General features: G+C 32.2%; 2 protein-coding genes and 1 long non-coding RNA gene across 15 annotated transcripts in view; 1 reads left to right on the top strand and 2 right to left on the bottom strand.

Annotated features, from left to right (window-relative positions):
* The first annotated feature begins 787 nt into the window (after positions 1-787).
* LOC105226205 (ATP-dependent RNA helicase vasa) overlaps positions 788-12,183 on the top strand; it is a 45,041-nt gene continuing 33,645 nt past the window's right edge. The window contains exons 1-4 of one of the 13 annotated variants that reach the window (XM_019990491.3): positions 788-975; positions 9,389-9,423; positions 9,480-9,636; positions 9,703-9,780. In XM_019990491.3, coding sequence (XP_019846050.2) covers positions 9,403-9,423; positions 9,480-9,636; positions 9,703-9,780 — 256 coding nt within the window. In that variant the 5' untranslated portion in view covers positions 788-975; positions 9,389-9,402. Of the gene's footprint in view, positions 976-8,623; positions 8,963-9,198; positions 9,424-9,476; positions 9,637-9,702; positions 9,781-12,183 lie in introns of those variants that run through there. The other 12 variants (XM_019990484.3, XM_011205035.4, XM_029551116.2 and 9 more) reach the window with 12 other exon arrangements.
* LOC105226247 (plasminogen activator inhibitor 1 RNA-binding protein) lies at positions 5,537-8,512 on the bottom strand. Its single transcript, XM_029551132.2, has 3 exons — positions 7,730-8,512; positions 7,165-7,416; positions 5,537-7,085 (listed from the first exon to the last, which is right to left on the bottom strand). Exons 1-3 carry the CDS (start codon positions 8,346-8,348, stop codon positions 6,688-6,690), a joined length of 1,269 nt encoding a protein of 422 aa, XP_029406992.1. The 5' UTR covers positions 8,349-8,512; the 3' UTR covers positions 5,537-6,687.
* On the bottom strand, positions 10,917-11,648 carry LOC125775714 (uncharacterized). The gene is made up of 3 exons (XR_007421321.1): positions 11,457-11,648; positions 11,126-11,376; positions 10,917-11,051 (listed from the first exon to the last, which is right to left on the bottom strand). It is a non-coding gene; the product is annotated as an uncharacterized LOC125775714 (long non-coding RNA).

The following is a 12,183-nucleotide window of genomic DNA, read 5'->3' as shown; positions in this document are numbered from 1 at the left end:
AATTAATGAAACGTGTGGCAGCCTTACAATTCGAAATTACGAATACCATGGTCGATAAAATATGAGTAAAGATTTTGCAAATGTGTTTTTAATGTTTTTATTAGCGGGATTCTGTAACTAGTCTCTATTTGAGACAATTTGAGGTAAAATCTCAATTTGAGACTAGTTACTATTCACTAAACAGTCTCTAGCGTTAGTCTCAAAATATTGAGACCTGGTAGATAGCAGGTCACTAAACTAAAAAGAATTCTTGTCTGCCATTTTGAATATACTGAATAGAGATCATCATAGATATTAATCGATTGTCGTTTTTTTATACTTTGTAAGCAACTCAAACACGAAAAGGTTAAAAATAAATCAGTTTTACATAAATTTTAATATTATGAAACAAAGTAAGTGAAAATTTAATATTTGTTATCGACATATTTATTTTCATTCAAGTACAAAAAAAGCAAAAACATCTCGGAATAATGAAATGTAATAGATTTTGTGACTGTCACTTACAGAATAGCAAAATCGTCTCAAGTCTCAAAAATTGTCTCTAACTCAAAATCTCAAATTTAGAGACTTGAGACTGTCTCACGTTACAGAATCGCACGGTTAAAATAACTCCACATTTCCATTAAATAACTCGTTTATAATTTTATGATCGAAGCAATGACGAATAGCTCTTAAATTGAATTGAAGGTTTATAAAAATATTACCTTTTCAAAGTAAATAAGATTAATATAGGATGAAATATAGGATGAAAGCTAATTCCATATCATGTAAATATTTGAGAGAATGGCAACCGTGAGCAAAATGTGCGAAAAGCATTTTTAGAAGCTTTTTTAAGAAAATGTATTTCGAACATTCGTCCATTCTATATTTAACCGTTGAAGTCGTAGTGAGGAAATTGTCAGTACTTATTCGAAAAGTGTACAATTCTTTTAGATTGATTCAAGATTTTTAAGAATTTAATTGATATATTTCCTGGTGAGTAAAAAGTATATTTAAGGTTACTCATTGGCGTTTTTTTAGGAACAAGAAACATTTTTATTCGTGAAGTATTAGTTCCTGTCATAAAATTAGATTAATAGTGGTTTTACAAAATGGAAGCACGACATTTAAAAAAATAACACCTAGGTTCTTGACAATTTTAAAGATGTTTGATTTCCAAATAACATTTTTTGGTTATATTAATATGCAAGTACATGTTGTGGTTGTAGCGGCAGACTTCTGACCAGTTGACAGTACTTGTCCGACTAATAATTCGGGCTTGTTCCGGTTCCCTAAATGTGACCGTCGTGGAAACGGTATAAAGTACTTCCTAATATTCGGTTCTTTTGCAACCATGAGGAATTAAATTAATTTTTAATCTAAACTAATTCTAATTTTTAATTAGCGGTTGGGTAAAAAACGAATTTCGGTTGTAATGGAGTATGTGCTAAAAGGGAATTTCTGAAGAGGAATTTGCAAAAATAATGTTGCTAGCACTTATATTTTTAAAATATTCCCTATTAAAAATTTAAAAATTGTGTATTAATAACACATATCATTTCTCAATATTTCAAAAAAATTTTAATTTTGTATATTTAAATTTACACTCTAAACATTGAAATAAGTTCACATTTCACTTTTATTTTGTTATTTTTTAGATAAATTTATTAATTTAAAAATTACTTAGCACATTTATCGTTGAAGAGGTTATATTGTTTACAATTATCAAAAAAACGAGTGAAAGAGCGTTGCCACATCTTAAACACCAAATATAAAGGAATTTCAACGACACATATGTAAATAAAACTCATGATAATATTACGAAATGTAGCTCATATTACTTATTTGTTTATTAAATTTAAATAAGTAAATATCCATATGCATGGAAAGATTGTTTATACTATTTTTAATTTGAAATATAATTTACACACTATTAGAACTAAAATTGCTAAATAAAGAAAGAGAAATTATAGCGAAAAAGAGAATTTTCAGCGAATTGCTCATATTTGATTATTATTATATGGCAGAGGTCCATTTCCTCATAATTATTAGCACATAAATGATACAGTGCAAAAAATAATTTTTGAAATATATGTAGGTTTCTTACTTATAAAACCAGCAAAAAGTGTAAATTGTGAATTTATTTAAATGTTTAGATTATTTAAATGAATTTGAAGTAAAAAAGTGCATAAAATGTGTTAAATGTAGTGAAATAAAATAGCGTGTTAAAATGCTCGACTTTTGGGAATTTTTAAACTTTAAAGTCAAATATCTTATAAACTAAGCGTTTGCTTTACCTATAACCCCATATATTTTTTAATCAAATCTTCGGATCCCGGCGCCAAAAAATCGGAATTATGCCATATATATTAAAGAAAATATTGGTTTATATATTGAAATTTGTAAGGAAACTGTTTTTGACACATACATACATATGTATGTATATAATTTAGGTCAACCACCCGAGTTATTTTGCGGGGAGATAACATATCCGAGAGGGGGAAAGTAAATTTTTTTTCCCAATAATTATATTGTTTTTAGTTTTAATCTTTTCTAAACACACAAAAAATATATTTTTATAATAAATATGCACTAAAAATTATTATGGTCGATCCAACACCGTGACGTCCATTGTTCCTTTGCGTCGAACTCTTCTGCACCCGAACCTTCCTTACTTGTAAATATACGTTTTGTAACATCTGAAAGTATTTCCTCTGCTTTGATCCTTGTAAGCAGGGGAGTATAAAATGTACGGTTACAATGGAACTTTGCCATTCCTTACTTATCAAATTATTAATTCTTAACTTCTGAAGTTTATTTCAAAGTAAATAGCTTTTTGTCAATATATGTACATATGTATGTACATGTGTATATATGTATGTAGGTTTGAATTATTTGTCACTACGCAACGATGCTTGATAAGGGATGATCTGTTTATTTCGTTTTCCGTCAATTATTTCTAGAATATAGGCATAAGTAGTATTTGGTTTGAATGAATGAATGAATAGTTAAGTGAGGTTATGCACCGCGACCTAGGGTCTATTGTGCCCTCTCCTATATCACATGACCTCCCAGAGACCTAGCAGCCTGAATAGTTCCAGTATTTTGCCGGGCGCCAGTGAGGTTATTGGTTTAAGTTGACAGAGTTTGAACTGGCAGAAATAATGGAGACACTCACTGCAAATTTGTTTAACTAGTAAAATAAAATGTTTTGTTCTCAAATGGATATGTTAATTACTGTATAATATAAAACAAAGTCGCTTTTTCTGTCCCTATATCCCTATGTATGCTTAAATCTTTAAAAATACGCTACGGATTTTGATGCGGTTTTTTTAATAGATTGAGTGATTGAAGAGGTAGGTTTATATGTATGTATAATAAAATCCATTAAATAGTGGAGAAATACTGATATTTTTTAAGATTCTAATGTGATGTCGTAAACAATTACATTTTTTCCGATTACATTAGAAACGCAGGCTGAACCCTACGAGATTTGTCAAAATAATGTACTAAGTTTTGTACACATAGAAAAGGACTAGAGAAAACTCCGAGATGGTATACATACTTAAATATGTATATATGTCTACTATGGATGTCCCACAATAACTTTTTTTCATTTACTTTTTAGTTTTCCAAGTGATTTTAACCAATACAACATTAATACTTATTTAAATAAACATTTTTAAAGATACCAGGTTTTTAAAAATTGCGAGACGTAGCGCTTGCGGCGGTATTGGCCGGCCGTGGCGTCGGAAGCCGCGATTTCCCTATAGCAGTTTTAATTTAGCAGCGATCGGACGAGTTTATGATAGGAGCTCTCTAGCGAGGAATATTTAAGCGGAAACGATGAAGAGTATGCATACAATTGTTACACATCTATGCAAAAATTCGATTTTATTACGATTAAAGAGAACTCAAATACTTGTCAAAATCAGCTATTCCTTATTTTTCTTGGATTATGAACTTACGCAAAACGCAATGCTTTATTAACACACGAAATGCTTTATGATCCATTTTTTTGTAAACTTACACAAGCTGCTTCACAAAGATGCTATATCTCATTAACTAATAAATTTGAAAATAATAAAATATTGATAATTTAATAAAATATAGGGCGCGCCGTGCTTTGCAAATGATGCTGAACTATACATACTAAATTTCACGACGACATCTCAATTTTTGCTCAAGTTACAAGTTGCACGGGCGAACGGACATAAAGATATTCGGATTCAAACTAGTCATCCTGATTAATTATGTACATGTGTATATGAATATTATAACTCTATGACTATCTCGATTAGTTTTGGTATATGTATGTATGTATATGTATATTATACTTTTATATCTATCTGAATTAGTGTTGGTTTAGTTAGATAAGTAATAGTTAAGTGAACAAAACTTCTATACTCTATGGCAAAATGTTGCAAAGTATAAAAAAAAAAATCTTTTAAAAAGAAATTTATTTTGATTTTAAACGGTCAGTTTGCATAGTAGTTATATTCTATAACTTCTTCTGAGAAGAAAAATCTCAAAAATTGGGGTACTACATAGTCGCGTATATACTGACGGACATGGCTAAATCGACTCAGCTATACATATACAGTATAGTACAAAACTAAAGCACCATCGACTTTGGTTTGTTTGATTTTAAATAAAAATAAAAAAAATAATGGAAAATAATAGTAAAGTTTAAAGAAAGTAAAATTTTTACTTTTTTTTAATTGCTCATTAATTTTTATTAAAAAGTAGTAATTTTTATTAAAATTCCATCATAGGTTCTGAATAGGGTTGACATCGGGTGATTGCACCGGTCAGTCTAAAGCATAAACTCTATTTCTTCGCAACCAAATTTTGCTAGAGGTATACTTTTGATTATTGTCCTGCTGGAATTACCATTTTAGATGAATTTCCGCCAGCACACGGTACTATCCTGTTTCTTTTTTTAAATATTGGTGTTTACAATCCATTATTCCAGAGAAACAGCCCTAGACCATATAATTACCACCGCTATAGTTTATAGTCACAGTACATATTATTGAGTTTTTCCCTTTAGCCTTCTTACACGTCTTATACCATTCCAATATTTATATTAAACTTTGATTCGTCTGAGAATAAATAGTAGTAAATAACAGTTAAAATTTCTGTACTAACCGCAACACCACTAATCTATTCGTCAAATGTTTTACTGTCATTTGGGCTTTAAACCCAAAATGCTTTAGTTTTGTCCAATACTGTATACTTTATAGAGTCTCTGAAGTTTCCTTTTATTTCAACTTTAAACTTAAACCGAAAAAATCGATTATGTTTTCACATATGGTGTTTCAGATTGTCTCGTTTTATTCACTTATTATTGTGTGTGATGCATTTGTTAGCAGCACGACTACGTGTTTTTAAATGTTTGCATATACATACATATGTACGTATGTAAATGGTACACAATAATTTGAAGTTTAATGTCTAGCTTTTGTTTTAAAAGAAATACGAACTTTGTTATACTCGACTTGGCCTTTAATATAATTTATTACTGATGCTCCTTTAGAGGTGAAGAAAACGCTACTTTCATTAATTTTATCAAATAAGTTTTTATTTAAACGAGTTTTCGAACTTCTTTGGGTCAAAATACATTTCAAAAATTTATATACCTTATGTATGTATGTATTTTCATACAATTTCTAATTGTAAGCAAATTTTCACTTGGGTGATTTTTTTAAGTTACAGAATGCAATTAAAACCTGTTTTGTGTATCATGCACCAACTATATTGAAAATGTATTTTCTTTAATATTTTGTAACTTTTTACTTAAAAGAAACAATTATTAATCAACATGGCATACCTATAATCTTGTAGTTTATTAAGTTTGCTTGTTATTTTTTAATATAGTGTGAACTTTTATTTTCCTTTAAATTATTATTGTTAATACAATTAAGAAAGTTACAATAAAATGATATTTGCTTTGCATGAGGGTGATAATGAGATGATAGTTTATTTGCTTCACTTCATGGATTTTATTCATGTGATGACATCAAATAATTTTGCTTATACGAACTTCTTAACGTAGTTCGGGGGTTGTTTTTGTTATTTCATATTATTTAAATTTTAACTGCTACAATTTTGCAAAACTGGAAATAGTTTTAAAAATAACGGAAAGTGACTGTTTCCTCAACTTTCGCTATCATTTTGTAAAAAAAAAATTAATTTAATCAAACAACAAAAATATACACATTACTTAGCAGTGGGACTACTAGACTTTATATATACGACAAGTGCTGTTGCATTGGCTATGCTAGTGTGGCTCTTGAAGTTATTGGTTTAAACGTTTTGACCTGAAATCAATTGCTTCTCTTTTTGCTTGTTCGTACGCTTTGACGCTGTTGTTATTGGGCGGTTTATTTATTTTTGTCTTGGTCTTTTCCTTAGTATTATAGGACAATATATATATGTATATATTTGAATGTATCAATTCAATAGAATGTTACTGAAAACAGAAGTGTAATATGTAGCTTGTGATAATTCATTGAACTGGATTTTAATATTTGTCAGCAGTTTCTGTTTCTTTCTTCACTATATGTTCATTAAATTTGATGAAGCTCCAAACTTATTTTAATTCTTGATCCTCACATTTTATTTGCTTCTTTAATTTCATTATGTTTTAATAGTTGTTCTTTTTTGTTTTTGATATTGCGTCTGCGCAACAAAAATGCAGAACTTTTAAGCCAAAGTTGGGAATTGACGTTCGTCGTTGACTTTTGGAGCAACATTTTGTTGTCTAAAACCGCCAAAATTACGCTTTCCGCCTCTGCCTGCATTAACGCCGCGTCCACCACCAATTGGTGGTCGTTCGGTAGCATTGAAATTGGTTGTGGTGTTGGCATTGGGATTAGGAGCGTTACCTCCTGGACGAGGTCCACGGCCACGCCCACGCCCACCAAAACCAGCACCTCGGCGGCCATCATTGAAATTAAATTGTATGTCAAGTACACGTTGTTGACGTCCAACTCGCTGAGGGTACATGGCAGGATCGTATTCAAGTTCCTCTTCACTTTCATTCTCCTTTTTCTTATTATTATTTAGAACTATCATTTTCTTCCATTGAGTTGTGTCTTCACCTAAAGTGAATACACAGTTCATAAAATTGATTTCCCTTTTTTGGAGTTCAGTTAACAGTCACTTATTTTTTACACTTACCTTCTCCAGCTTTACGAATGTTGAAAGTTGGTTTGACTCGTTGTTGTTTTTGCGCCTTCCATTCATCTAGCGTTAATTCTTTGGTTTCTTCTTCGACCGGCGTTTGGTCAGCTTGTTCGTTACCAGATTCTTCAGCCTTATCAGTAACATTGCCACCCTCGACATCGCTCTTATTGACATCATCAATAGCTTCCTTGACAGATCCCCAATTATGTGCACCAGCACCGTCACGTTTGTCAATTGCTTTTACACCTGCAAATAATATTTATTTTCTAAGGTTCTATTGTCTGCGTTTTGTAATATAAAATATTAAGATTAACAGTTTTTACGAAAAATAATGATGGCGGATAAATGTACTTTTTATAAGTTTAAGAATCTCCATAACCTACTTCGTAAAAACATTGATATTTAGCACGTTTTGCCATTGCTTATTCCATTGCGCTAGTATGCGAACATATTTTTAATGTCACATTTCCACACATGCTTTCACACTAATACATATAAATGTATAAATTCATATGTTCGGAAATATATTTATAAGGGAGTATGATATTTTTACACTTACCAGTTTTATCAGATCCCGATTGGCGATCGAATTCACGTTTTCCCCCACGATTGCCACCTTCGAAATTGCGGTTGCGTGGTGGTCCCCGATTATCGCGGTCCCGAAATTGTCGTGGTTGCTGCTGTGATCCGTCAATCTGATTTCCAAAATTCCCATTGTATCCATTTTCTCGAGCATTTCGACGGTTATTACGTTGTTCACGAGATTCATCGTTTTGCTGCCTAAAATTTAAGTTTCTCGTGCCTTGTTGCTGTTGACCACCTTGACCACCATCGGTAGTGGGACCAGTCCGTTTGCGATTGGTGTTAGTAGCTGACCCACCTTGCTTGCTAGTTCTATCCACAGCATTACCAGTCGGTGACTTCTTATTCAGTTCATTTTTGTTCAAGGCTGATGGCTTATTCTCTTTTTCAGCTTGGTTGGGTTTTTTATTCGATTGTGCCCTTGTAAGACCGTCGACATTTTGTTTATTCGATGACTTTGTGGAGGGTGCACTACCCCCACTGCCACCAGCAGTCTTAACCTGCTTTTTCGACTTGCTCGCAGCATTATCTAATGGATCGCTAACATCATCGTCCATGAACAAAAGTTCATAACGATTATTTCCAGAGCCATCCATAATTGGCGTTTTGTGAATTATTTGTATACTTGCCTCTTGCTTTTTCTTTGCCAATTTCTTACAAATTTGAACTAACCTTAATTTCTGCTTTCTGCTACACGATATTCAAGACTAAGAACACATGCCCAGCATTGAAAAAGCATGGTATACATAAAGGAAGAAGAAGAGTGCTGAAATATTTGACAAGTACAAAGTCGGTTAAATGGTCAGAGGTTAGCAGCGGAAGGTAAATTCTAACATAAAAATATAAGAAATAGATGTCGCCGACGCTTTTTTCAAGAACCGCTATTCGAACATTCGATGTACCGTTTGATCTGTAGCGTCGTCTCTTTAGAACGCCAGCATATTTTTTAGGTGAAGTCTAAAAAGTGAACCATTCAATTGTAAGTTAGTAAAATAAGGCATAAATATAATATAGTATTTCCTAGTATAATCAAAAAGTCGTTTTATGCTGATATAGATAGCGATTAATTTTATAGAACAAGTTGTATAAAGTTATTTTTTACTGTCAGTGTATCAGTCAGAAAAATTTACATTTAAAATTTGCGAAATAGATTTTGCAGAATATTTCTTCGCCAACTTATAAATAAAGTTAATAATCTTCGGAACAGAAGGTGATATAAATAAATAATAAAATAGTCGCTACAGAACAATTTAGAAATTTTGTGTTCGATAAGGGTTATAGGCGTGCACATTGGTATAATCACACTTACATGTGTTCATAGGTTTTTCTTAGTAATTTTTTATAAGGTGGATCACCTTTAAATATTTGCTATGATAAATACTTGGATTGGTGCCGCATTTGTGCCCACTACTGTATGCTCATATGTTCCAATCATGACGTTTCGTCATAGTAGGTAGAGTAGCTTTTGGCTTTTGTTTACAAATTAAAGAAAAAGAAATGGTCAATTTGGCGGCTTAAAAATGCGGTTTCTTATTACAATAGGATCGCAAAGACAAAATGCGACGTTATCGGGAAATTCGCAATTTAAAAAATGATTTTCGTCAGAAATCTAATCAAGTTTTAAATTCATTTACAGATAAATCGCTGAAAATGTCAGATTGGGGTGATGAAGTAAGCTACTCATTTTTTAGAGTTTAAAATACATTAAACCGTATCTTTTGAAGCAGGATGATGGTCGTGGTTTTGGTAATGGATGCTCCCAATATAAAGAAAATGGCGATGATGAGTATGTAGATAATGGCGAAGCTGACTATACGGAGCTTCAAAACACAGACGACGGGAATAAAGATTTTGGTAGCAGACGTGGCAGAGGCGGCGGACGAGGTAAAATAATTAATTTTTATACATTAAAATACAGAAATTTTAAATACATTTTGTTAATAATATAAGGTCGTGGTGGACGAGATGACAGAAATGGTGGTAGTTATGGCGGGGGTCGTCGTAACTTTGAAGATAATGAAGACAATGGTGAGTTGATCTTTTTTTATATAGACATATGGTAGTGTACTGGGAGTGAACAATGTGAAAATTATATACTATCGATTTAAAGCAGAAACAGTGTAGTTAGTCGACTTAAATTAATATTGTCACTTGATATTGTTTTAAAGTACAATAACCAACATGAAAATACTGTGATATATTCATCAGTATTTTAAAGACTTTTTTTTATATAATTATATAGTAAAATTGTATATATAATCATGACCAGCACGCATGGCTGGGTTAAATCAATTATTTATTTGAAAACCTTAGGCATCAATAAATATTTTGCTTTCGGTTATCTTTGATGAATGTTACATTTTGTTGACAAATGCAATGTAACGCCTTTTTCAGTCAATGTAATACGTTCATACTTATATCACATTAATAGTGGAACAAATCTTTTGAGGATACTGTTTATATTCATCTGAGATTTGCAAATTCTAAGGATACTCTTTTAGTACTTTGGATCTTTGTCTTGCATAAATGTACGGATTATGTGCTTGGATTTAAATACAAATAGCTCCATTTTATTTTTCAGTATGTCCAAATACTGAAACCGTTCCATTTTACCATTAATTTGATCAATTGTATTGACGGCATGCCATGAAACACACTCCAGGCCATGCTAATTCTACCGCCGTCCTTAATGGTTTTTTGCTATACCAAGAGTTAAGGGCTTGATCTTGTGGACGACGTACAAATGTTTTTCCATCTAGACCCAACATATTTATCTTGATTTTGTCGCTCCAAAGCACGTTCCTCCAAAATTGTGCAGGTTTGTCTCAGTGGGCCTTTGCAAATGCCAATCGAATTTTGATGTGGCGTTTGAAAGGAGTGGTCCCTTCATGCTAATACGTCCAAAAAGTTGAGTCTTCCTAAAAGGATCAGCTTTGTTCTTCCATACTATGGTTTTGTTATTTTTGTTGTAGCGGCAGAATTCTGCCGAGTGGACAGTCCTTGGCCGGATAAAAATCTGGGTCCGTTCCGGTTACGTAGACCCGGCTGTTTTGGGAACGGACTATGGTTTTGTTGTTGTTCTTGTTGTTGTTGTTAAAGGTTAGCTATGGTTTTGTCAACACTATCGGTTTTACGTGGTCGTAGTTTTCTTGGTATTTTGTTGTTGACAGAAGATGCGCCTTTTTTATTTCGGCAGGAGCTTTTCATTTTTTTTTTGCTTTTATCCTTTTTGTGTGCAATGTTTTCCTATTCCATGTTAATGAAATATCGACGAAATAATAATTAAAAACACGCGAAAACTTCACAAAAAATTAAAAAAACGGTATTTTGAGCAGCGAAATGAGCTTCATAACGGAAACAAGTATATGCATACCACATTTTGATTGTTCAGCAACTTTACGATTATGGAAAATATAAGTCATATGGGATTCGGATTTGTGCTATTTATATGTCCATGGCTGTAGCTGTTTTAAAGCGGACTTCACTGAAATTAGCGGAATATCTAATCCTTAGGGTGGCCATAGAGTGGACGCTCAAGGCTAGATGGGCGCAAAGCTGATTTCCATCAGGCTTGATCGATTTTATGTACCGTAGAGTGGATGCAAATTGCAGTGGGATTTTCGTCTTTTCGAGCGTACGCAAAACCAATAGAAATAAAGATAAATTAATTCGAAGTAATAAAATAACTTGATTTCTTAACTTACATTTCAAATCTGTGTGCGAATATCTTCTTGCTTTGTTTCTGATAACAAAACCGATAAAATTTGTTTCCGTGCCACTCAAAACCGATAAAAATTTTGTTTCGAATATCAAATCATTAATATCTGAATTCACGACACCTACTTTTTTTTTTGATCGGTTTCAATTCTGATTCCCACAACTATCAGATTCCACAACACCCCTGATTATACGATTTTATTCTGTTTCTTTTAATCGTAAAGAATTTAGTTTGAATTTCATTTCATTTAACACGTTCTACCCAGGTGGGCCACTGGTGGTCCACAAATATGAATACTTTTAATTTAAAAACCATACTACAAAAAGACACATTGCTAAAAAAAATTAGATAGCGAAAAACATTTTTTTAGAGTTCTTTCTAAAACAAATGTAAAGAAACATAGATAAAATGCGCCAGATAGAACGTGTTAAACAAGAAATATAATTAATTAATGAAGGTTTTGGGCGTAACATATTTGGCTTTGACTATATTAATAGCTGGTATTTAATAAATTCAACCACTTTCATGGTAATTCCAACATACAAAATAACTATGCAACACGCGAGCAAGCATCAAAAAACGCCACAAAGCTGGTGTCTCATGAAAATGTACGCACACAGTTTTGAAGCTGATTTCTCGCTTTCATCAACCTTGTGCTAGGCTCGGTTTTGAGCGTCCAATGTTGGAGATATAATTTATTAAACCTATTATTT

This window comes from Bactrocera dorsalis, chromosome 1, assembly GCF_023373825.1.
Source record: "Bactrocera dorsalis isolate Fly_Bdor chromosome 1, ASM2337382v1, whole genome shotgun sequence".
NCBI lineage: Eukaryota > Metazoa > Arthropoda > Insecta > Diptera > Tephritidae > Bactrocera > Bactrocera dorsalis.
Note: the sequence above shows the minus strand (reverse complement) of the source record. Positions and strands in the feature narration are given on the sequence as shown.

Bases quoted from the DNA above. Each gene is read 5' to 3' on its own strand.
- LOC105226247 (XM_029551132.2), bottom strand. From the start codon at position 8,348: ATGGATGGCTCTGGAAATAATCGTTATGAACTTTTGTTCATGGACGAT. The intron at 7,417-7,729 runs GTAAGTGTAAAA...TATTATTTGCAG, and splicing joins ATCGGGATCTGATAAAACTG to GTGTAAAAGCAATTGACAAA. The intron at 7,086-7,164 runs GTAAGTGTAAAA...TATTCACTTTAG, and splicing joins CATTCGTAAAGCTGGAGAAG to GTGAAGACACAACTCAATGG.